Genomic DNA, 25,823 nt, shown 5'->3' on the forward strand with positions numbered 1-25,823 from the left:
CATATGTAATCTCCAGATCTTATACATGCAAATTAAACGCAAACAATGTAAATAAGTCCCAGAGCTCTTTCTTAGAGGGATGAAAGTAACATCACAGCTTTGTTTTGTAATTCCCAGGAAGCTTTTAACATTATGAATAAACCAATACAAACAGTCTCAGGACTGATGCTGTATTAAAAAGCCTTAGAAACCGAATCTCAAGTGAGTACTTTAAGAAGCATGTTACTCAGCTAAGTGAAAGCACTTCTCACCGTCCAAAAGCATCCTTTTCCACCATGCTCTCAGTAGCACAGTCTCTAGTTGCAGTCTCCCTGCATGGAAAAACATATCGCTGTCAAAATCACAGCAAAAACCCTTCCACTAGGATTGCTACACTTCACATTTTTAGAAGACAAGCTTGTTTTTTAAGCAGAGTGCAACGGCAGCCACATTCTAATAGTGAAGAAAAGGCATCGTAAAATTGTTATAGGAGTTTACTAAAAAAAGTCTATCAGAGTTGGAGTGCATTTAAGACTACTTATGTAACGGGCACCTTTGAGAAATAAAGGAATAGATTTGTCATGAATACCGGATAGTCATAAAGATGGAAAAAAGACAAGAAATCTGCTTTAGACAACAATGCCATTGCAATCTTCCTTCTGGTTACTCACACAACAGTGCTTCTATTTAGCTTCTTCAGACCAGCTTCTAGTTGTTATGTGCTTTTTAGCCCATATTCACCAGATGACTACCATAACATAAATTCTTGCCTTTTCCAGGTTTGGACCTGTGTCTTTTCTCAGGCACTGCAAATTCTTCAAGTGCAGTAGTATTTGATGAGAGAATGGAAATAGATCATTGATTAATTTCCAAAAATAGCTGGACTCATTTTAAGTATGAGCATTGAGAGACACTTGGAAGTGTCTCAAGAAAGAAAATCTTGCTGAATTTCATGTTGACCTTTTGTAGAAATGCTCCATTTCCAACAGCAGCTCTTCTATTCCATCTGTATCTACACAAATCCCTCCTGCTAAGCATGCCTGAAGCATACAAAGTGCTATCTTTGTCACACAAAACCTTCTTGCTCTATGTCAGGCTTTTTGTGACAGCTTCAGCTTTGAAACAGAGAAAAAAAAAAAAATCAAGTAAGATTTTATAGCAAATGGCACTTGCCATTTGGCATCTTATATTCTGATACGGTAACTTTGCATACAGCACAACTTTTAACTAAGGCACTGGGAACAAGAGAAAAAAAAAATTGAGCTTCATCTCAGTTTTCACAGGAGACAATCAACAAAATTTTAGCTCTGCTGAAGCCGCCTAGAAGCACCTTGCTCCAGCTTTCCGTATACCACTTGTGTATCTTTTGGCAAAGGTCCTCGATTTAATTAATAAAAGATCTATTTAAAAGGAAATTCATTAACTTCTGCTGACTTCAGCAATGTCCTGTGGATGTCATTACGACGTTTTTCTTTACAGAAAATGCCAAGGTGATGAATGCCTTTTGGTAATCCTTCTCACTTGTTTAACACCAATTCTGTGGTATGTAGAAACACAAGCTTTGGAGATTAAGAACACAAGCCTGGCCAATGAATCTTATACATCACTACTTCACTGAGCTATCTCAGAAGTTTGATCTACAAGAAATTTCTAGTCTTTACTAAACATGAACAATTATTTTCTTTCCAATTTTTAAATTGATCTTGTACAACAACTCTCTTTTTGTTTCTCAAAATACTGTCTGTATCATCCTACTGTATTCACTCAATCAGCATCTGTATCTGTGTTGTCTGTGACCTTTTCAGAAAGGTGATTTCTCACCTCTTGCAAGGATCTGATCGTAGGCTGAAGACAGCAGCGCATCCTCTACTTGCACCATCTCTGTGTAGAAGGATGTAGAAAGATAACATCAGAACTAGCACTACCAACAGCACTGAGATAGTCATGTACCTTTATAGACAGCTTTGTATATTGAGAGATGATTAGGTGTAGGATTCTTCCATCCTCATTTCAGCTCTGCAAGAGAACACTGTTGCAAGGGAGAAAAATTCTCATAAAATCCACATGGTCTGAACCATAAAAGCTTGAACCATATGTAGAAAAGAACAGTTCCTCCCACTGCCACCATAAACAGAGAACATAGGCAATAATCATGTAGTACAGGCTGGCAAAGGACACTGTTGATTGTCACGCCTCCAAAGGACTCTATCTATGATAGGCAAAGTCAAGGCAGGAAGAGGTGGTACATTTACTACTTAAAAAACCAGACAGACAGACCAACTTCTGTGCATGAATTCTTTTTCTGGTTGTGAAATAGAAGCTTCTACATGTAAGGTGTCAAAAGTTTGCACGTTGATAACAGGCAGATATTTTGTTCAATAAAAATACCTGGGAAAAGCAGAAAAACCCAGAATACATAGGATATTGGGACTAATGTGATTTTATTCCACCAGTATGTATTATGGGAGAAGCGTCATGTTTTAAAGAAATTTGATCCTAATCAAAGTTCATTAATTATATTTTCCTTTATGAAGTATCCTTATGTTCTGGATTAGAAACATCAGAATTTGTGCTGTATTGATTTTTCAACTTCATGTACCACTGTCGTTATCACTTGTTTGGTAAAAAAATAATTGCCTGCTTCAGCAATGAGAGAAGGGATATTTACATAAGGCAGAAAAAGAAGAAAGGAGTTCTAAATGAAAATAAAAGCAGAAACGCCAAAAAGCAAGCAATAAAGGCAAATAGTGTAGTCACCTTCTATTTCCCTACCACCTAAAGCATCTGAGGAACCTGGCAGGCAACAGAAGCTTTGGAAGCTTTCCGATTATCTCAAGCTTACTTGTAAACCAAACTTCCTTGCAAAAAGGCATCCTATACTGCTCCTGAAGCACATGAATGGCCAGATCCTAGTTTTAGAAGGCAATACAAGTACCCAGCACACAACAGAAACAAGTGTTTTACTCTTACACTCTATTCCTCGTGGTTGCTAAAGGTGATTTTCTCCCACCATTGCTGTCATCCTTGCCGAGATCCACAGAGGGAATGTCATTGTCTGAGCTTCTTAACTCTTGAAGAATCCTCTTTAGATCCTGCAGTCGTTCTTCCTTCAAAATGCCTGGCTTGGAAGGCATCTGAAATAAAATCATTCAGTTACAAAGTATTTATAAAGGCACTCTCTTCTTCAATTCTTACCTATACTCATCCAAAGTCACATGTTTTTCCCCTCTCTACTCTTGTCTTACCAGCTAGAAACAGGGTGCAATTTTTGTAATTTTAATTAAGAAGTGTTGGAGGCTAGATCATGATAACTTGAAGACTGTCAAAATACTCTCTGAGTATGATTGCACTCTTATCTGGAAAGTTATCTGACAGGAACGTGTAAAGCAACTAAATATGATTGAGGGAGAGCACAGCTAACATCTGCATTTTGAATAAATGTAAAAATGTTACTACTGTTTCAAGGTCAAAAACATTAAAATAAGCTTTTAATTATGAAAGCTTCCCCCCCACCCAATACAGCCATTACCTTTTTCAGTACTCAGAACCAATAATCTTTGTTTATGTGACAACTGTGTTTTCTCCTTTTTAACCTGTGATCCCAGGTATTACTGCACAGTGCACAAACACAGCTCTGAAGACAGAAATACTAGTATATCAGGGTGTTTTCTAGGCAATCATTTCTGTAACAGCTAAATTGTCTGCAAATATAAACCACTTTATGGTCACAGCCATACTTTGAGATGAAGTGCAATATTATTCTCATTTTACTGATCAGGACTTGAGGCAAAGGTCTGGTTCAAAGAATCATTCTTCCTGTGAAGAACTGGATTTTTCAGACTACTCAGCACTTCACATGTTCAAAGCGCTGCTCCCACTGACTTACACTTCATCTGTGGATGGAACTGGCTAGGAACATTTTGCTAACATGTTTTCACTGAAAAAAATGTCATTTCCAATGGGAGCACACTAGTTTCAGCAGAGCTTATATGGAGAACAAATCTTCAGCTTCATAACGGGTCAATGTGATACTGAGTCAGACCAAATCCTTTTTTCTCCATCTTCCGGTCAAGAAACCAGGCTGTTGACCAGGTAGAGTCTCAGTCTCAAGTCTTGGAGCTGCTCCATTTTGTACAGTAACTAATCATGCAGGAACCAAGAAGATTCAAGTAGACCTTGAATCAAGTTCTCCTACAACCTGTTAGGTCCTCACCATGGTATTCCATTAAAAATCAGTCCTTTTTCCTTCTCTGTCCTCAGAAGTATAAATTGATTAACTCAAAGAAAAGAGAATGGGAGTGCCTGATGCTACAGGGATTTTACAGAATTAACTGTCCTTTGTTCCTTGATATAAGTGTTTGTCACCACATCAGAAAGTAAACCAGAAAATATTACTGAAAAATACCTGCACTAACTTGTAGTCTCCTACAGACCCCGAGGTAAAAATTAATGAAAAGACCTCTACCAATTTCTGTGGGAGATACGTCAGGTCCCTTTTGGAGAATTATACAAAATCTATACAGAAAATACCAAAAGATTTTTTTTTTTTGCATGAGAGATTTGAGTTGATGTTTTCTGTAACAAAAAATTAGAACAACATTAGCATCTAATTTAAATCCAAATGTAGGTGTACAAAAACAAAAGGAAGGAAGGACAATGATATATCTTTTAGGGTAAAATTGGTCAAAATCAGTGAAGGCCAGCTTGGAGAAAGATTTAAGTACTAAAAGCTACTACAGGTCAATCAGATGACGAAATTTATCAGGAACTATGTGCAAGTCTACTTCACTGCCAAATGTAAGTGATTTACAGCAAGTAAAGTACTAGCAATAAAAAAAGTGGAAACGAAACTGCTTACAGATCAGTACCTTCAATTTTAATAGTTTATAAATGTTATTGGCAAAGATAAACACCTATTACAATCTCTAGAATTTTTTATTGTCCGGTTGGTTTTTACATATATTTCGCAAATGGAAAAAAAGAAAATCTGAAAGGCCATAATGTACAAGAAGCTACAGAAAATTATTTCACCTTTGGTGGCAAGACTTCACTCTTGGATACTACTGAACGAGATGCTCTCCCATTCAGAAATTCCGTGTTGGTTTTAATCTTTGGATCATCCCCGTTTCCCGTGCAGTTTCCCATTTTGAGGCAGGTACTCACATGAGGGGCACAGCTGGCCAACTTCAGGGAAGGTGTCACAACAGCAGAGTGCGGGTGGGAAAGAGACGCTGTGTGCCGCAGCTTGCCTGAAGCAGAAGCTGACGAGTAGCCTGGGCCCTGCAGCTCCTGCGGAAAGACGTTAGCCAAGCAGAATAAGCAAGTATAGCTAAGCAGAACAAATGGGTATAGACAGCATGCCCTCTGTAACAGGGCATCTCTTTTAGTCAAATCTGTTATAATATGCAGCACTCAATTCTCAAAACACTTCCTAGAATTTATTAGGTGTGCTCAGACATAACCCTCTCAGTGACTGAACTGGGTGCAACATGGGCAGTTTAATTTATTTTCAGAATTTTAACATAAGCTCTGGAACCATTAAAGTGGAGGACATCTCAGGGCCACGACAAAATTAAACTGTCCCACAGCCCTTGTACCTTTTCTCCCCCACTTGGGTGAGAATTTGTTTCATTGGAATATGAAATTCCCCACCTTTGCCATTGTTCATATGAAGTACTTTTTGTATCACTTAGGTAGATTTGTACTTTGAATATAACATTTTGTTTCTCACTCAAAACTAGCAACTAGGATGGGTCACTAAAATTAACGATAATTTCTGATGACAACTACTGTTTCAAGTGTGACACTCATTTATAGTAGCAGTTTCATTGCAGCCTTAATAGTCTATGGTTATAAATAAGGCAAAGGTAATATTCTCTATTAAAAGGTTAATATTCTCTATTAAACTCATTAGTAAAGATAGAAATTGGACTAAATTTATTGGGGAATAAAAATTCTGGGCTCTTTAATAGAAATACTGGCTTTACATTACTGCATGATTTTCCCCGTACCCTGTCTTTCACTAATGCTATATAGCTCCACAAATGTCAATGACATGTCTTCCTTTTTCTGTTCCAGACGCCTCATGATCGTATTTCCTTTCCCCTTGTCAACATCCCTCTTTGCTTCTTAAAAAGTAACAATTTTTCTTTTGTGCTAACTAATTAACATAATCACATTAAACTCGGAGCCCTTGTTTCTGGCCCGTATGTAGCTTTAAGGTTGCTGGTTTTATTTCAGGGCTGAAGAAGGACGTGGGTGCCCAAAAGCTTGTTAGTGATTTCTACCTCTAACAGTTACACTAGTAAAGGGCACCCCTACAGACCTTGTCTCTGTAATTTATTTCTCATAATAATGCCATGAACATGTCTAGCTTTTATTTGCCTAGGGCTGCAAGAAAATGCTGAAATGTCACTGAAACCAAAGCGTAGCAGCTGAAGCATATGTTCCAATATTCCTGTAGCTGCTTAATTTTTTTGTTGCCCTTACTGTAAATGGCGCTTCAAAGTAACTGAAATTGTGGACATGACTTGTGCAGCAATGAGGTATTCCATGTAAAAAAGGGCTTCAGAACACAAAATTTTTAGAGTTATTTGCAAAAAATAGGGTTAAACCTAAAGTCAGGACACAAAGTAAATGCATCTAACTTTATACCCATGCTTCTCAGTAACGTACTTACTTTTACATCTAAAGTATGCTGCAGTCTGAAGCGCATAGCTTCTTGCTCCTGACACTGAATTATGCACTGACATTCTGCAAATTGCATGGATGCCTGTTAGAGAGGATACAAGAGGCAAAAATTAGTTTTGCTAACTTTCTGTGGATTACACTTTTATGTGTTTTCCTCCGATACAGAAACAGCAAGGTACACATACAGATGCTGTATTTATCTACTGCTATCAGTATAGAAATACTGCAAGATGAGCAGATGCTTTTCTTGATAGGCTTACAAAAGCAACTGACTGGTTATATGATTCTAATAGCAGTAATATGCCCACCATAATATCACAGAAGGGAACTAATCCACTCAGGGACAGTCCTAGACCTACTGAACACCTCTGGGATTAGAAAATTCAACTGTGCTAACAAGGCAAAATTATACTCAAAGTTTTAAAACTGATGGCTGATAATTTTGTTGACCTGTCTTGGTTAAGTTGTTATATACTCTTTCTTCTTGAAAAAGTTTACTCTGAAAAGGTGTAAGAATATCTAATAATGTAGCTATTTTTCGATGAGTACTTATCAGGACAGCAAGAAGAGAGGAAGCGGTAAGCCAAAGCACAAGAGAGAGAGAGAACTTTATGAACCAGACTGCTTTTATCACTCTGGGAGAGTTCCCTCTTTGGTTTTAAAATAAAACCTGGCTCTCTTTATGTGCTTCTTTATGACTGCTGCTGAGGCATGGGCAGGCTCCCTGAGGCCCTGTGGATGTATGGTTACAAGCATCAGCTTTTTGAACATTTAACTCCGAATCATTAATGAAGAGCAAGATGGCTAATTACACTTCATGATGTTTCTAAAATGGATGGTCTGCAATGGCACATACTAGCATCCTGTGAGACGACACAGTACAACCTTTTCTAATTTCTACAAATTGTTATTTAGTGTACCATATGTCCTAGTTTTCAGTGAGAACCTGCCTCCACTGTGTCTCAGCTTGTCTGTCAGTTGGCTAGTCCTGTGCACAATGATATATATTACACAGAAAGTTAAGTTTCCAGCATCAAGCATTTAAAGTAAGAAATGCCACACTTGTGAGGAGGTATCACAATTACTTTTATTTTATTGTTTTTTTAAAGTGATAAAGCAATTTGAGAACGACACCTTACATGGAAATTTACATCCTGAAAGGCTAGGATTCTGAGCAGCGGAAGAGGACTCTTCCTCCTGGAAAAGCAGTAGCTTACCTGTAGGGCACCTGGGATTTATGTGCTCGTCAGACCAAAATGTAGAACCTAACGTTAAGAGTCAGGTATGTCAGCAACAGAAACCTCAACTAAAAAAGGCAAATAAACCAACACATTCTTAAAAATGTCCCTTCCCTGAGGGACCCACAGCTGGCTAACTAAGGTCCCAGAAAGGGCTGAGCATGGACAAGTGTGTTGAGTCAGTGTGTGCCCACACTCGGTTCCAGTGGAGCCCCTGTTATAGAATCATAGAATCATTTAGGTTGGAAAAGACCTTTAAGATCATCAAGTCCAACCATTAAGCTAACCCTGCCAAGTCCACCCCTAAACCCTGTCCCTAAGTGCCTCATCCACACGTCTTTTAAATACCTCCAGGAATGGTGACTCAACCACCTCCCTTGGCAGCCCGTTCCAGTGTCTGACAACCCTGTCGTGAAGAAATTTTTCCTAATACCTGGCTTGAACCTCCCCTGGTGCAACTTGAGGCCATTTCCTCTTGTCCTATCGCTTGTCACTTGGGAGGAGAGACCAACACCCACCTCACTACAACCCCCTTTCAGGTAGTTGTAGAGAGCGATGAGGTCTCCCCTCAGCCTCCTCTTCTCCAGGCTAAACAACCCCAGCTCTCTCAACTGCTCCTCATAAGACCTATATTGAATAGACTCTCTTGCCAAGGAAAGGAGCTGTGCCAAGAGCCAGTGGAAGGTCTTGAAGGTCAAGCTACTGCCTGGAAGGTCAATCTGCTTTAAATTCCCTGCAGTTTTTATTTCCCTGAGCTAGTAAAGAGTAAATCAATAATTCTCTTATTGAAAATAGAACCCTTTTACCATTAAAAACACAGAAAACAGTCTTACTATAGACACCTCTTCAGGTAAGTATCTTACAGTACATGTGAATAGGACATACTAAATAAAACCTAGGTAAGAGGTCAGACATTTTTTCTTCCCAAGTGACTGTAGAGGAAAGCACCCAGAAGTCTCACTGAACTGAAAGCTACCTAAAATTACCTTATCAAGTGCTGTCTCCATCTTAGATATTTTTTCTTTCAGACGTTTGTCTTGTGATCTTAGGACCTCCAGTTCCCCAGCAATCTTGGTATTTTTTGCTGTAATACCGCTCAGTTCTCGACTTAGTTTACTATTTTCTTCTCTGAGGTAATGCTTCTCCTGAATTTAAGATAAGGACAATGAAGTACGAGTCAAGAATTTGTAACTACCTACACTATACATGTTTTCTGCAAAATTTTTTTCTCTTTGAAAAATCTGAATTAAGCCCTTCAGAAGCTTAGCTATTGCATCTTGCAGAAAGATGAGGTTTCTCAACAATAAAATAGGTCTTATAAAGAAAAGTACAGTTGAACTGGTCCTGATGAAGTAACATCTTGGATCTTAGATCCCTTTTGAAACTGGAATTTTAAGCTTCAGGATCCACAGGATCCAAAGCCAGTAAAGAAGGAGGACAGGTTATAGTGAACAGATATAAATGATCATTCATTAAACTCCAGCTATTGGTAACTGAATGATTTGTCACCGAAAATGCTAGAAAGACCTCAATATGCTAGACAGACCTTGACAGAGTTTACAACCAGAACTGCAAAGAACCGCCTCAGAAAACAAGGAAGCACTGTGGGCCAAGTTCAGAAGGATACAGAATGCATTAGTTGACATTTTTAAAAAGAACTGATATGTAAGAGCTTGATTCTCATTGAAACTAGTACTGTTCTTTCATGGAGAACAAATACACATTAAAACCTGGTTCTATGCAGAAGACTAATTTATGTGGCGGAGATATTCCCTGATGTATGCTAGCAGGAGGACAGGGAAGGTGCTCATTACATCAAGTAAAATTCTCTCTGGTCCTTCTTGGGCCAACTGTGCTTTTGGCCGCGCATTTCTCCAAAGAAAAATTTCTCTAGATACAGTTAAATACTTTTACACGGAGCTCTTGTGACCTTAGTTGCATTTGTCATTGCCTCTTCCAAGAATTTAATCTTGCTCTGTAATGCATCTATCTGTCCTCTCTTGGCTGTGATCTGCTTCTGCATTCCCACTGCAACTTTCATAGCTGTAAAAGACAAGGTTAATTCTCAATGAACAACATTGATTATGCATTCTGAGTTCCAACAAAAGACTCTGGAAGTCAGTTATCAGCAATACATTATATTAAGTAAGTTGAACCAGGATCCTATGGTCACTTATGTGTGCAAACCACCCATTAGAATCAGCTGGAGTTTTGTCCAAGGTAGTGGCACCAGACCCATCACACACACAAGACAGTAAGACAGCATTCCCTGCAAATCTGGGTAAAGATCACCTGAGAAAATTCAACTCATGGTTGAAGTTTTACAGTATGTAGTAAATGGTAAAATAAAAATATGTTGTCATCTGCCATATTGTTTATTTATTTCACTAAATATCTGGAATATTATTACAACATCTATTGAGGGAGCAATACTTACAAAAATCCTCTTGTTAAAAAGACAAACGTGTGTGATTTTTGGAAGTTCAATCCATAATTACCATGGCCATCAGATCCCTCCATACTCTTTAGAGCAGTCCTGGTCTGTTCCAGTTCAGCTTGGGCAGATTTCAAATGCATTTTCAGTCTGTTTGCAGTATTTTCCATCTCCTTGATTTTATCCTGGTAATCCCTCTTCAAATCTTCAAATCCCTCTGTTGAGAGTAAGTAAAGATTGAAATTATAGTGACAAAAATTATCATTCTTCTAGACTAAGATTACTGATCTGTCACCTGCTCTCTTTAAAGAACTATTAGATATGCAGTTAGCTAAGACATAAAGCAAATAACATCCACTGCTAACAAATGCACAACTAGTAGTTCATTGTCCTGCATGTCAGCAAAAGCTTCTGTTTCACAAATGTGTTCTTTGGTTGGTTGCCAAAGCAACAGTTCAAGAAAGTGATATAAATCCTCATTTCTGAGTTCCTGTTGGTAGAACCAACTGCATTATTGTGAGAGTTAAGGGTGTTAGTGAGACAGCATTTTGCCCTGGTCATTCTTCTCTCCAGCCACACTTACAACCAGACTTAGGTCTGAACTGATCTAATTTGTCAAGCATTCCCCCGCCACTCTGCTTCTCAGCTCTGTTTCTTCTCCCTCTCTATTCAACTCCTTTTACGTCACCCATACCACTACAAGCCAGCCAGCTGTGTGCTCAGACTCTATCAACAGCTTGGCCCTAATTCCTCTGTGGTCATTCACTCCCATAAGCTTCCCTTATACCTCATTCACCCTGATAGTACTATACAAACCTACAGCAGACCTTCCATGTAAAATCCCAGCATCTGTTTAATTCTTACAAAACTTAATGAGTTTAGAAGTATAGCTGAGTTGTGAAGAAATAAATGTTACCAATGGGTATTTTATGAGAGTACAGGGGTGTGTGGAGAGCAAAGCATGTGAACAGTATCATCTGTCTGGCTGCAGTGGAGATTTAACAGAGAAGGTCCCTGAATTTTGGTGGTTGCCTTGGGTCCAGACCCTAATTTTTTGGTTTTTTTTAAATACTATCTTGATCAGCTTCCCCACACATTAGTTGTGAAAACAGTGCTTGGAGTTGGAACATAAACTTTTAAATAACACTGTAGCAAAACTACAACAAAACAGAAACAAAGTTCTACTGTAATTTGACCATAGATGGTTAACAGGATCCGCTAGTGCTCTTAAATACCACTCAGAAAAAAAGCAGTCAAGTTTCTATTCCGTGATTTACTAGATCTGCTTCTTTGGTCTCCAGAGTCAGGCGGTTTAAGTATTTTTGCTCAGAGTAGCGAGAGACTTGCCATAAAGATTGTATGCCCAATATTTTGTGCCAGAATCCCAAACCATGACTTAGTTCTCTGAAGCAAGCTGACCATCCCGTGCTGGCAGGGAACCTTCTGCTGTACCAGCAGCCATATTTGGATTCAGCAAGCGAGCTGCTCTTCTATTTTTAACATCAGCCCAATTTAGCAGCTATCAGAGCTGAGCTGAGTCAAGCCTCCCTACCTGCAAGGCCAGCTAGCTCACTCCGACTGGCTTGAAGTTCATTCATTAGCTGGTCTTTTTCCAGTTTCATATCATTAAGTGCATGGAGCCTCTCACTGCATGTATTTACCAGTTCAACCTTCTCCAGTTCCAGCTCACTCAGTCTGGCCTCTATTTCATGTATTCTGGCTTCTTTCTCATCCTTTGCAACCTACTTACATAAAAAACAATAGTAATTATGTGTAATATACATGATTATATAAAATAACCACAAAGATGTGCAGACATCATCATTACTCGAAATCTCATATGTCAGAGAACGGTTTGGGGCAAGAAAATAAAACAGAGTAAAATAGAAAAAATACTTTTGTGACACTCGCTAATCCAGGCAAAAAGGTTACAATAGAATCTGTTGTGATGGCTTCACAGCATGCTTAACCTTACCAGGTGCATATGAAAATTACTTCCATCCTCTCGTAGCACTACCTCCATATTCACTCCTAATGCTCAACTCTCTTCTCACAGTAAATGATGAAATTCGCTATCTGGAGTGAATTTTTTCTGAAGATGCTGACCTGTGTAAGACTACTATAATATGTATTGTCTGAGAAAAAAACAGTTATAAACAGTGTCCTCAGTTTGGAATTCTGAGTGCTCACTGTCTGTTATTTCTCAGTAAGACTTCGTATTTCTGTTTCTGTTACCGATGTGGACGATTGTATCACTGTGGACAGCATGTTATATTCCAGCTTTCACAAACCTTTTGCCAACTGCTTTGCACCAGTGAATTATTCATTTTTGGTGGTAATGGGATAATATTATTCTTCTCTGCCCACTAACACTTCTAGTGCTGCTAGGATTCAAGTTGCATTGTCTGACTTGCTTTAAAACCACAGTATTAGCACATTAAGGTACAGATTTAAAAACAGAAAACATTTACAGAGGCATAAATACAACATAGTTTGCACACCTTAAGTTCTTCTACTTTAAGTTTCCAGTCATTTATTTCTTTTATAAGCTGAGATTTCTCAACTTCCATTGCTCCAGCCGTTCGACTGTGCTGGCCCACAATCTGGGTCATGTTATCAATTTGCTTTTGGAAGATCTCAGTAACCCTTTCCTTCTCCAACAGCTGCAGTTTCAGTGTTTCACACTCTGACTGCATGTTGTGTAAACAGTACTCTTCATTCTTTAGATGCTGGAGCTCCTGCATCCTACTGCCAAGTTGTGAATGTAGCTTCTTGACTTCCTTATTGGTAACCTCAAGGGCTCTCTCTTTCTCCTGCAGCTGGGCCATCAGATTCGACGCCGTTTTCTCAGCATTCTCCAAATCAATCTGTTTGGCTGTAAGAACTTCTTTAACTTTACGGAGTGTTTCCTTGGTTGACTCCAGCTGGACAGTCAAAGAGGAGATTCTTCCAATGCTTTCATTTTTTTCCTTAATTGCAGCCATCTGAATAATAGCAATGTAAGGATCAACCAACAGAAATGTTTATTTCTACCTTTAGAATTTCCTGTCACATTTCTGGTTTTCTACAGTTCATCTTAAATATCTTAGTTTTACAGGAAAATTAGGTCAGCATGGTCTGGTCTACAATGACTATGTGATTCTTCTGGTTTTCTGTCCTCTTTCTCCATTTCAATAAATGAAGTATTGCCCAGAATATTGGGGTTTTGACCATAGAAAATGAAAAATGTTAAACTGATGTAAAAAAAAAAAAGAACAAACCATCAATGTTGGTATAAAATTTAGAATAGTTGTGTCTAAAGAACTTTAAGTGTTAAAACTCAACTGACTACAGTGTAAGTTGGGAAAAAAAAAATGTATGTACATGAATCATTTATTACTGATTTTATTCCTGCAGGCAGCAATATGCACCACTTAAAGCACAAAGTACTATGACTCAGGAACTGCTAACAGTACAAAATAGAAACAGAAGAAAAGAATTAACTTCCTGGTGGGAGGATTTTAAAGGAAAAATAACAGATTGAGAAAACGTAGAACTATGTGTGAGGTAGCACAAGCCTGTGGTTGGTAGAAAATAAAGGAATTAACTTGATCTTTACTCATAATGCAAAGTGGGTTACCTAATTACAGCTCATTTTTGAGGCACTGAAATCTTGAAGAAAGGGGAATGTACTACAAGTCAGTATCTAGGAATCTACTTTGTCAGAAGTAATTCTTCTGACATAGCACTGCATTCAGCTTAGGGTTATAAACACAAACTTCATTATGTTTTCATTAAGCACTACATAAAGTAAGGCATTATGAAGGCCTTTAATTTACTAAGTATTCTTACAGAAGTTCTCACTACCGAAAATAGTACCTTCAATAGTTTGTTTGTTAAGTCTGGCAGCATCAAACTTTCTGGAAATTTACAAAATATATCTTTGGAGCTCTACAGTTAAAATCAAACACGCTATCTGCAGAACAAACACGCTATCTGCAGAACATTCATTTTCTCTTAAAAGTCTTGTATGTCAAAAATAAAAACTAAAAATACTGCTTCTATTTCCTCATCAGTAAAGAGAAATGAAGGCTGGACAGGTCAGATTAATAGAGAAAAAAAAAAAAAAAGCAAATTCTGACTGCCATATATCTGCATCTTTGGAAGGAAAATTTTGTCACACAAGCTCCAGAGGCCTCCCAACCATGGTAACCAGAGTTACAGTATTTCTATCTGAACTACAGCCCCCAGCCAGTGCACTTTCTATCCTGAACACTATCACGCTGCAGTTGCTCACCAACCTGGCACTCCATTTGTCTGTGACATTCAGTCCTCATTTCCTTCACTGTGTTTTCCATGCGCTGCAATTGCATGTTTTTGTTGTCGAGTTGTCTCCTTAGGTGGTCAATGATGACGCTGTCATCTGTGTTCCGATCCCAAAATCGCTTGTTCTGCTCTTTTTCTAGACTTAGTTCTATCTCTTTTTTATGAAGTTCAGTCTACAAGAAATTAAAGTCACCTCCCACCTTGAATCACATATAGGATTTTTTTGTTCCTTCTCTTAACATTAGCAACATTCAATTACATGGTTACATACCTGAATGGGGACTACTGCATGGATTTACACTTAGCAGAAGACAGGAATATTGGCTAAACTAGTCTGACACCTCCTACATGTTTTCTTCCAACAAAGCAGTGACGGTCAACTTTACATATTGCTGCTATAATTATTTTGAAGCATGTAACACTGAAGTCTTTCATGTCATTTATATCTATCCCCAAATCAGCATAAGCTACAAAATGAAAAAAGATTATATTGTGTCAACATCAAATGAAAACCAATGAAGCACTACATTACATGCCAAGGAAGGCTGCTTTTGATAAATACCCATCTTTACCACTAATAAGAATTGTTCATTGCTTGTTTCATTTCATGCAGTAATTTGTCACGTGTTCTCCAGAGCTTAAATCTTTTCCACCTCAGACATAATCCTAACAATACATAACTGAAATGATAAATGATAGTTTAAAATGTAAATAATATTAAAAATACTGACATACACATTTCAGAGCTACTAATTTCAAAAATATGGATTTAAAGTGTGCCCAAACTGAATTATCAATAGGTATTTCTGCTAATCCTAACTTTTGCTATTGTTAACTATCTGCATATTGTTAAAGCTGAAGCAGAGAACTAAGTAGGAAGATCAGAGAATGGCAAAATGAAAACATGAGCTGAAGACACAGAAACAAAAGGAATCTTAAAATTAGGTTCCTAACCTTCAAATATGCCATGATTATTCTGACTCCAGTCTTCTCCATAGCTATATACAGTCCATAGGAAAAGATTTACACTAACAATTTCTTGACTAGGAGAACACGATATGGAATGAAATAATTTCAGCATCTCCTTCAGAAGCACTGCGACACTAACTGGGCAAACAAACCTAATAAACCATACAAACTAATATCCCAAAATTCAGTCATTAAGGAATAATCTTATGTAAGAAGAAAAGCAAGGCTAATTATAGTACATTATGCCAGCTGTGATGAAACGAACCCTTATGGGGCATCGTAAATTTGTGAATGTTCTCTATCAGTTACAAAGGAACGTCTAGTGCTGTCAGGAAAATCCTGGATATGTCTTGCAAAATATGTGTTAAGGGACCAAGGTTCCTTAACAGAGGGACCAAAACTGTGAAGTTAAAGTGAAGGTGGCTCATCATATTTAATATGATTTGCAGAGGATTCAAGGATTTTCAATTTATGAAGAAGTTAATCTTAATTCTGAACGTCCTGCATTGCTAATGGCAAAGGCCTTTGGGAAACTTTCTTCAAACCTAATTCAAGTTTCTGGTGAAAAAATAATCCTCAAACCTAATTATAAGGGGGCTGTGGCACTTCAGAAACAAGCAATGTGTAAATCTGAACGACAGCGGTAAGGAGAGGCTTTTAGAAAGCAAGGTTTTTTTTCAATGCTATCACTTGTTTTTACCAACAATTGATGAATCTGGTCATTCAGATTTCCAGGTTCTTGGCTGCGTTGATCCTGTTCCATCTGAGCTTCTGCTCTCTCAGAATGAGCTAGGGGCAACTGCTTCTCAAGATCTTTGACCTAGAATAAAGACAAATATTAATTAAGAATTATCTTAATGTATTCTATTTTAAATAGTACATTGGATTTCTTCTAGTTTTCTTCTAGGTTCTATTCGAAAGAATTCCAAATGTCATCTTTTGGCTCAGCAGAGTTATTCCCTAGGTGTATTCAGAATTGTGTTGTCTTCCTGCAGTGATTAAGCTCAATTTCATTGCAGAGTTAACCGAGGTCGCTGAGAATGAACTGGCTTCCACCCTGATCCACAGCTCTTCAAAAATTCCTTACCTACACTGTAAACATTGAATGGAACGGCAAAAGAGCCACTTTAGAAAAAAAGTTCAAGCTTCTGGCTTGATTTGCAGTACTACTAGTTAGAAAAGCCAATATAATGCAAGTATAAGCAAAACGTCATTTATATGGAATCATTCAATGAGAAAACACACAGAATCTCCTAGTGCTCTTCTAATAAATACCGTAGGATCTGCAATCTCTCTTTTGGCTAACACCAAAATCTGGGCATTTCCTTTCCACTTCCTTAAAAATGTTTCTTCAGCTTGTGACAAAAGCAATAATCTCTTCCCTTCCCCTTCTGCCGCCACTCCCTCTGTCATTCATCTAATTATAATGATGACATAATTCTTTTCAATCCGTAATGGATCATTTATGCAGGGCTACTCCCAAAACCTCACGTCCTTCACCAAGTGGGGGCTGGGAACATCGAGATGATATGAGAGGATGTTGTCAAGAAAAGTTCTGAAGTTCTTCATAAGAAGTTCTTCTTCCCCAAAATCAGATAAAATCACTAAGCTTCTCTTCCTAGAGCTCCAATGCCTAAGCAGCAGAAGGACATTACCAGGGCCTTTTCGAAAGGGTTTTCTCTCATCTTTTGGAGCCCTCCATCAGAAAGAGAAATCTCAGTAAATCCTAGATTACCGCTCCCTGAAACCCTCCCTACACGACTACTCTGTATTTCCACAGAGAATCGAAGCCTGAAGTACATCCTCTACAGAGCTCAACGACTGTGTACAACAGACAGTGACAGAAAAAGCTGTCCTCACACAGGATCCTTCCTGTTCAATTAAGTTAATTTAGGGAGAATTTGGTCCCAAGCATGTATGTTCAGCCATATTGACTTTGTGTTTAGTGATACAATGAAGCTCTTCAGACACACCTAGGCCTAACAGCAGGTTTTATGTCGCTAAGGCAGGGAGGTATATTCCTTCACTATCAATACAATAAGAAATCTACAGGCAAAAATGTTTTGCTCCACGTGGTTGTCACTTTCTCTGAAAGAATGCCACGTCTGGCAGTGTATGAGATGATGGATCAGTTGACAACACTTTCTAATAAAAATATTAACATACACATATCCAAACAGAACACTTAGGTATTTACATTTATATCCACCAAGTATCAGGTTTTCTGACTGCTGAAACTATCTGATATCAACAGCTTACGCTGGCTTCAGTTTTCACCAACTCCCTTGAAAATTTTAGTTGCTAAGGTGTTTTCCTACCAGAGAAGCTGCAGAGAAACACTTGTTGTGTAAGACAGACATACAGTTGTAAAAGCTTTATTTAGATTCTCTCTCACACCTTCCCAGGAATGACTCCATATAACAGCCTGAGATCAAATGATCTCCAGCTATCAACTTGTCTCTCACTAAAGTCTACCTTATCAATTCAGTGTATTACACTTCCTATTCAAAAGCAATTTTTATTGGACCAAGTAGTATATTCTTTTATAGATATACAAACCCAACATTTTCTGGAGTTGGTACACTGTAAAAAATAGCCTTAAATTGATTCCCAGTTTCCAATACTACCTCTGCTATGAGGTAAACATTATGAAAGATAACATGCCCAAGGAATATACACTACCGTTACAGCTATATATGTGACATGACCTTATGCTGTGCACTGAATGATTTAAATCAAATTAATTCAAGTAAATAGACCTAACATGAAAAGCATACTGTATATTGTACTATTCCTTGAGGATGAAATACAGTAATGGAAATTAATGTACAAATTCTCCATAGTTCAGTTATGATGCCGTGAAAAGTCACTTCTCGAACTGCCTACTGTGAGTTTTGATACATGTGAATCGATGGAATTGATAAAAGTGGAAACCTACAGAAATGATAAAACACAATGTCCTTCCTGCTCTGCTTTACGTGCAAGTACACGTACACCATGGCTCCACAGGCTTGACCTGCACATCCCTGCCATTCCATTCTCAGACCTTTTTGGATCAGAGACTACCAGCTCTGCCAAACTTCACAGCACTCCTGTGACCTGAACTCTCCCTTTCCAATAGTGTGGAGGAGAAGGATGCCTGAATCCTCATGACTTGTAATCTAAGCTGGATTTGGATCCACCAAGCATTTCTGCATGGGTCAGCTCCACTACTTTTTAAAGGGAGTGGAGAGCAACTGTTCTCAGGTCATTTTCTAAGGAAAACATGAATTATCTTTCACCAAAAATAAGGAAGAATTTAAAGATATTCAAAATGTTTATAGAACTGGAATCCAAAGCAGTGCAGTAAGTGAAAGACGCAGCAGAGGTGATATGGAAACAGGATATAAAATGCTGCATTTAGTGACATGGCAGAGATTCCATGGTGGGACTGTAAGAAGTTCTCTTGATTTGTCTGCAGTAACTCCCTGCTGTACTATCTGGAAAAAAGCTGGTCTTTGGGGAGAAGTGTGGTTAAAAAAAGTTTGTCAAGACTAATGTTTTCTAATGGGATTAAGAAATAGTTTGAATACATGGATGCTGGCCAGCCTGTCTTTTTTGCCTGTATTATACCCTGCTGATTATACCCTGAACCCTTTGGATTTCAATGAATAGTAAAAGATTCTTAACTCACAATGGGACATTTCTGGGCACCTGAATGCTTCTCAAGCACTGCTGTAATCTCTATGTTCTCCCATCCTTGCATTTACCAAGACAAAGTTACCAAAGAATTATTCTAGGTAATACGACTTAATTAAAAAGCTATTTTTACTGCCTGTTTTTTGCTGATATATTCCCTAGTGGTATAGTGGAACAATGTTCTAGTCCTGCATGTGCAAGGGATGTTTGTAGTGTAGAATCATTTTATGTATTTCCAGATGGCATCATTTATAGTATGCTCTCAATACATTAGGCAAAACTATTTCGTGTTCAGTAAGTTTTGCAAACGTATTTTGTGTTAGAGAAAGATAACTTCTTCTTAAAAATAATATAAAAACAAATAAAGTTAAGGATAATGTAATTTATCTTATTGTCCACACAGTTTTTCTGAGGCAGTCCCTTATCAAAAGGCCTTTCTTATGTATCCAGAACGTTTCAGGTATCCACATATCCAGTTTCATTGGCACTAATGCTAACACACAAATCCATACACACCTTGTCTTCATACATCCTCTTAGCTTCTCGTAATTCAGAACGCAGCTGAGAAACTGTAGATTCCAGATGACTAACTTGATGTGCATGCACTGAATTTTGGGTTCTTGTTTGTTCTCTAAGAAAAGTTTTAGGCGGAGAAATTAGAAACTGTAAGAACCACGGAAGTATGAAACATTTGTGGTTGTTTTCACCACAATCAGTGTGACCACTGAAACTTACTGCTTTGAAGTACGATTATCATTCACAGGGCGATCACGTAAAAATTACACCTTCTTACTGGTTAGATTTGCTCTCTGCAATCTATCTCACATAAAAGTACATAAACTGAAATCTTGATGCTTTTTATTCCTGATGATAACCTATTTATTCTCAAGCAAGTTCTAAGAAAACTGTCTGCTTTCAAATGCACACCAACTATTCTACAAACAGAACTGAGTAGTATTTTGCTATCAGCTATTCAGTCTCAACTATGCAAGTCAGATATTAATGCATACTGATATATAAATCTCATCTTAAGTTTACAACTCTGCATAGCATGTCCTCATTTTTTTAAGTGATATATTGAGCACTGATTTCTGAGTCATCAAGTGGCCGGCGAGAATTAATGTCTTTTTATTCTCACTCAATTGTTACCAAAGTCAACAGTACCAACATAGCTATGTGTCCCAAATGAAAATTACCCTTTCTTTAAAAGAAAAAACCGTTAATTACTATTTGTACATGCATGCAAACAACCCAACTGTTTACCCATTCTTCTTTGTGATTCAACCGATAATGCTGCTGGAAATCCACTTTGTATCCCAATCCATAGAACATTGAGAAGGCAAAGGTCATGGTGCAATGGAGCCACCTAAAACTGCACTTAGCCACAGCTCTTAGCTTACAGACTCTTTCATCCTTTAACTCTAGCCATGTACTCCACAGAAACTGTTCACAACTCGGATAAGACATCATTCCGAAAGCTGGTGGCAAGAACAGAGCTTACGGCTCAAGCCAGTTTGAACTTCCACTGACTTTGCTGGCCTTACTCTTCTTCTCAATGGCAGCAGTCTGAGAAGAGAACCAGCCCAAGTCTCCTGATTCTCAGAGTCTGCCTAATGCATGGCTATTTTGCCTCTCCTCTATATAGCATGGTTTCATGGGTTTTTGGTTTTTTCCCTTTTTTCCTTCATTCCAAAATTTACACAAGGACTGCTTAACTCTTTAAACAAAGACACTAAGAAACCTAAAGTGTAGGGCAGAGAGTAGAGAATACTAGCAGCACAAGCCTTCTCCCAAATTAAGGTTACTCTTAACATTTTCTATACTATAATCAGAAAACATACTGAATGATCTCCATCTGGCTTTGGATACTATTTGCACAGCTGCGTGCACTGTTAGCTTTATCAGTTAGTGCTGCCACCTCCTGTTCATGCTCACTTATTAATGCCTCAATCCTGTTTCAAAAAGAAAATACTGGTTATAATTTTAGTATTAGCAAACAGTAACTTCTCCACTGAAGAGGTAATGGTATTTTTCAGTAGTCAGAAATGTAATAATTTTTATATTCAATTGTGAATGAAATATTATGTATCGAGTTATTGACCCTTTTATTTTGAACAGGTTACTGTATAATTCAGGTGGATAGCTGGCGAAATTAGGACTTCCTGAACAAGGAAGGACAAAGCTCTTAGTGAAATTACTAAGAAAAAGCTGATGTAACCACCAAAGTGATTACTTTAAATCTTTTCTTTTAACGGTGGAACTAGTCTCCCAACAAAGCGACCAATCACACTTACAAAAGTAAGGTGTACAGATTTTTCCAAAATAGTATTTTTTGAGGCAGTGAATAAAACAGGAAAATGTCAGCATGGAAGGAAAAAGCAGCAGAAAGTCAAGGGCAAATAAACATCTGAAATGGAACAAATATTAAGTCGTTCAAAACACCACTTGCTGCCCCCCCAGCCACTACCCCCCCAAAATATCATCATCATCATAAAAAAATTATCTGTGGAACATGTGAAAAAACGTCTATTTATGTTTTATGAATACATAAATGGAGAACAGGTACCTATTTTGATGTTGCTGAAGCAGAAGTTGTTTTTGGGTCTGTGAATCTTTTTTCAATGACTCAAGTTCTTCTTCCACCTATTGTAAACAGATGACAATGCTAACCCCTAAAGAAAAGACGGTCTAAACGGTAGTTTTCAAAGTGTAATTTCCTTCTTTTTGCTTCCACCTTGAACTGTGAAAATGTGCACAATACAGGTTAAAATCCAGCAATAAACCCAATCTCAAGATGGGGACAGTGTAAAAGGCTGGCATACCAGCACCTGCCATCTTAACTGCAAAGTAGCATTTGTACCTCTTTATACCATAACCATTTCCTCAGGCCAGCTTAGGTGGGAGCTCATGGAGTTTCCAAAAATATTTTCTAAAAAACAGAACAGAGAGTGTTGGAAGGAAAAGTAGCACTTTCTTCACATACCAGGACAACCTTTTCTTTGAGGTATGACACCTCTGAGTCTAAATCTCGCAGGATGTCAGCAAACGCTGTGCTCAGGTTGTGGATGTGTAGGCTAGTAATATTCTCATGCTCATAGAGTTTCTTGCCTGTGCTGTCTTCGTAGTCTATTAGGATGCCACGCAGTTCCAGAAGTACCTCCTCGTGGCTATGTACCATCTTTTTCAAATGCTCAGTTTGGCTGTCAGCCTCCCTCAGCATCTCCTCCTGCAGCTGGTTGGCAGCTTCCAGCTCCTGAATAGTATTTTTTAGCTGCATTTTCACATTCTCTTGGCTCTGGGATTCCTTTTGTCTGAATTTGGAAACCAAAGTAGTAATTTAAAAAACAGGATTCACAACATGGATTTTTATCCTGACTAATAGGTATAATATTTATGCTGATTAACTGCTGTTTTTGACAACTACATAGTAAGACGTTTTCTAAACCAAGGTGCCATAGTCTCATTGTCTTCATTCCTGAGGGCAAGTTTCTCACTTAGGAGATCTGGTGTGCCTCTCAAAGCCCATATATACACTCTCCATAATACATCTGTCTAGGCCTTCATACCTGGTATCCTGAAGCGCATCTCTTTCCAATTGCACTTCCATCAGTTTGGTCTGCAAATCAGCAATGACCAGTCTTAAATTGATCTTCTGTTGCTCATGTAGTTCAGTGGTCTAAAGGAGAAAAAAAACAAACAACCAAGCTAAACCAACAAAAATACTGAATACATAACCTAAAAAAATGAGGCTGAGCACAGCATGGGTATGGGAATTAAGAGGTCATTTTTGTTACTTTTCTTTTTTCTTTTTAAATATTTCTTAGTTAACCAGCTAGTCATACTGTGCTGCAGTGGACTGACAATGCACGGAACACCATTACAGGGATCATGCCAACAACATTATTACCCATTGCCTATTTCTATCAAATGACACGTGGGAATCATGATGGCCAAGTAAAATTTACAGCAGCCAAAAGGCTGCTCAAAATAGCACTGGCAAAACTGTCCAAAGACTCAGCGATGACAAAAACAACAAAAGCTCGTCAATACTTAAGAAGCTGCCCCAAATTTGCAACTCACTTCACTCAGCCTCTTGTGCACATCTCTACCCTTCTGCGAGTATTCTTCCAGAATGTTTTCCACATGTTCTCTGCCAGCACCACTCATGACTTTTTTCTCAGTATCAGTATGTATTTCATACTTGGAACTGAAGACATTATTGGGTGGACTGCTACCGGTACTAGAGGAGGCTGAGTTTTCCATCACTGCGCTGAGAATGGAAGAAGCTAAAACATTCTGGTTGCCAAAAAGTGGGCTAGCAGAACCTGAAAGGCAGATAAATTTAAGTGTTGAAACAAGAGCCATTACATGAGAACAGAGAGTCATCTGCACAAACCGGGCATTAGTGCTTCTCAGTACCTATCTATCAACAGTCAAACCTAGAAAGCATCTTTTCTAAGGACAACAAACCCAGCCAATTCTAGGGTTGCACACTGGGTGGGGAATGCCATAGTGTTCAGAGGAAAACACTTCAAAACTGCTCTGTCTTTACCTTGGGCTTGCATCAACAAGAGCTGTTCAAGATGCAGGGCCTAAAGAGGATTCAGTTTGAAACATGATTCATGAATTTATGAGCACCCTTCTAAATCACATAATAGTCTGCAATGTTTACCGTGATTTACTCTCAAATCTAGTTCTGAAATCTGTTTAATACTTGCCCACTCTAAGCATATTGCCACTTGGTAAAGATTCCTCATGAGTCAAAGAATGTATCATTGATTCCACTGGGAATTTGGTGGCTTCTTCGTGGAGTTTCAGAGCCTCTTTTGTTTGACTTTCCAGTGCCTCCCTGCAGAATAGCACATAGGAACATTTGCTGAAAAGGCAGGACTGAATACAAAAGAGTATCCAACTGCACTGCATCACAAATGCACCTTGAAATGAGTAACTGAAAAGAGAAGTGAACCCAAAGAATTTATTTGGCAATGCTGTTGTATTTTCCTGGTTTGCTCTTATATTTGGCAACACAGTGCCACAACTTCAACTGCTGCAGCCCCACTGTAGTCAACTGAACTATTGTGTTTTGCCACTAGCAGGCATAATGTATAAAAATCCAAACAAGTAAAATTACACTTCGTAAAACAAACAGAACTAAATTGTTCTATCTTCTGAAAAGGGATTTCCTTTTATTTCCACATTTTTTCTCCTAGCTGGCCAGTAAAATGCTACCTTACTGACACAAAACTGTAACTGTACGGTCAATCAAACCCACAGAAATCTGTCAAATACTTCACTTGCAGGCATACTTGCAGAAACATCTCAGAAAATTTGTAGAATCAGAGAAGTGTTTGCTTATATAAAACCTCGAGCACAGAAGAAAGGAAACCTGTGCAGATTCACACCATCTTATTTTATTGGAATTGATCAGGCAACACATCATTTCCTGCTTTCCTGGGGGGCATATGTAAGTGCAAAGAAAGTAGACAGGTAAGGGAAAAAAAAAAAGGCAAAAGGAATTTTTCTGACCAAAAGAGAAGAAATCCAGTCTGACTGAGAGTAATAGGCAAGTTTTGGCAGCTCACCTATAAGCTGTAAATAGAAGAAAGCTAAGGGGAAACATGAAGAAAAAATAGTTGAGGGACAAAGAGAAATGTGAAATTATGGAAAAATATTTTAAGTGGCAAGTCTACAGGCGAGGAAGGAATATGAGATCAGCAAGGAGAGCAGCTCCCTGTCGTTTAGCGTCAGTACTGTTGTGTGTGCACAGCAGGACTGAGACATTCACAAATGACCCAATTACAACATGCACAGTTGGTTTCTGTTCATGCAGCACTTTTTTTTCACAATGCAACAAGTCCCTGTGTCTGTGCACTGTACTTGTTATGCCGCCTCTCTGCATAACATCTGCAGATCAGCACATCTGATAAACCTGGATTTTCATTCTATAACATTACTGATAAAAAAGATTAGAGGACACAGATGCAAACAGAGCTGCAGAGTATGGGAAAAAGCATCCTGAGGAGTCTGTTACCCTGGAAATGGGAAGAAGGGGCATCAGCTACAGGCAACACTGCCCTGTTATTGTGGAGTATAACCTAAATGCATGAACAGGTTAAAAGAAAGACTAGACAAATCCCTAGGACTAATAAATTCGACAGCTGGGACAGACATTCAGTACGTCTTTCCATTCTAATTCCCTGGACACTGAGATCCTGAGGTTATACTAACGAAAAATATCACTTTTTCCTGACCATTTTTCTTTGTATCTGCCGCTACACACTGTTGCAATAAGCACGGTGGTGAGATGACACTTCGGTTTGATCCATCAGAGTCTGAGTGAATCAGTAAATCAAAGCTTTAGAAAGAAAAATACCATCCCCTTTCTTCTCCTTTGGCCATTAATTTTCAAACTCGTTAATTAATTTCCCAAACTTCTTTGGGAGAAACTTTCAAATATTAGATACACAACTGTATTTAAAAATCACTAAATGCAAGCACCACCTTCTGGGGGAAAAAAAACCCAACAAAAC

General features: G+C 38.3%; 1 protein-coding gene across 1 annotated transcript in view; it reads right to left on the bottom strand.

Moving 5' to 3' along the window:
• CCDC158 (coiled-coil domain containing 158) overlaps nucleotides 1-22,900 on the bottom strand; it is a 28,660-nt gene extending 5,760 nt beyond the window's left edge. Inside the window, 16 exon segments of the mRNA XM_059826977.1 lie at nucleotides 2,950-3,113; nucleotides 5,143-5,268; nucleotides 6,659-6,751; nucleotides 8,894-9,052; nucleotides 9,838-9,950; nucleotides 10,406-10,558; nucleotides 11,894-12,083; nucleotides 12,843-13,325; nucleotides 14,622-14,819; nucleotides 16,316-16,435; nucleotides 19,810-19,924; nucleotides 21,131-21,192; nucleotides 21,194-21,245; nucleotides 21,860-21,936; nucleotides 22,277-22,604; nucleotides 22,860-22,900. Coding sequence (XP_059682960.1) covers nucleotides 2,950-3,113; nucleotides 5,143-5,268; nucleotides 6,659-6,751; nucleotides 8,894-9,052; nucleotides 9,838-9,950; nucleotides 10,406-10,558; nucleotides 11,894-12,083; nucleotides 12,843-13,325; nucleotides 14,622-14,819; nucleotides 16,316-16,435; nucleotides 19,810-19,924; nucleotides 21,131-21,192; nucleotides 21,194-21,245; nucleotides 21,860-21,936; nucleotides 22,277-22,604; nucleotides 22,860-22,900 — 2,474 coding nt within the window.
• Between the last annotated feature and the right edge of the window lie 2,923 nt (nucleotides 22,901-25,823).

Source organism: Gavia stellata, chromosome 19, assembly GCF_030936135.1.
Source record: "Gavia stellata isolate bGavSte3 chromosome 19, bGavSte3.hap2, whole genome shotgun sequence".
Lineage (NCBI taxonomy): Eukaryota > Metazoa > Chordata > Aves > Gaviiformes > Gaviidae > Gavia > Gavia stellata.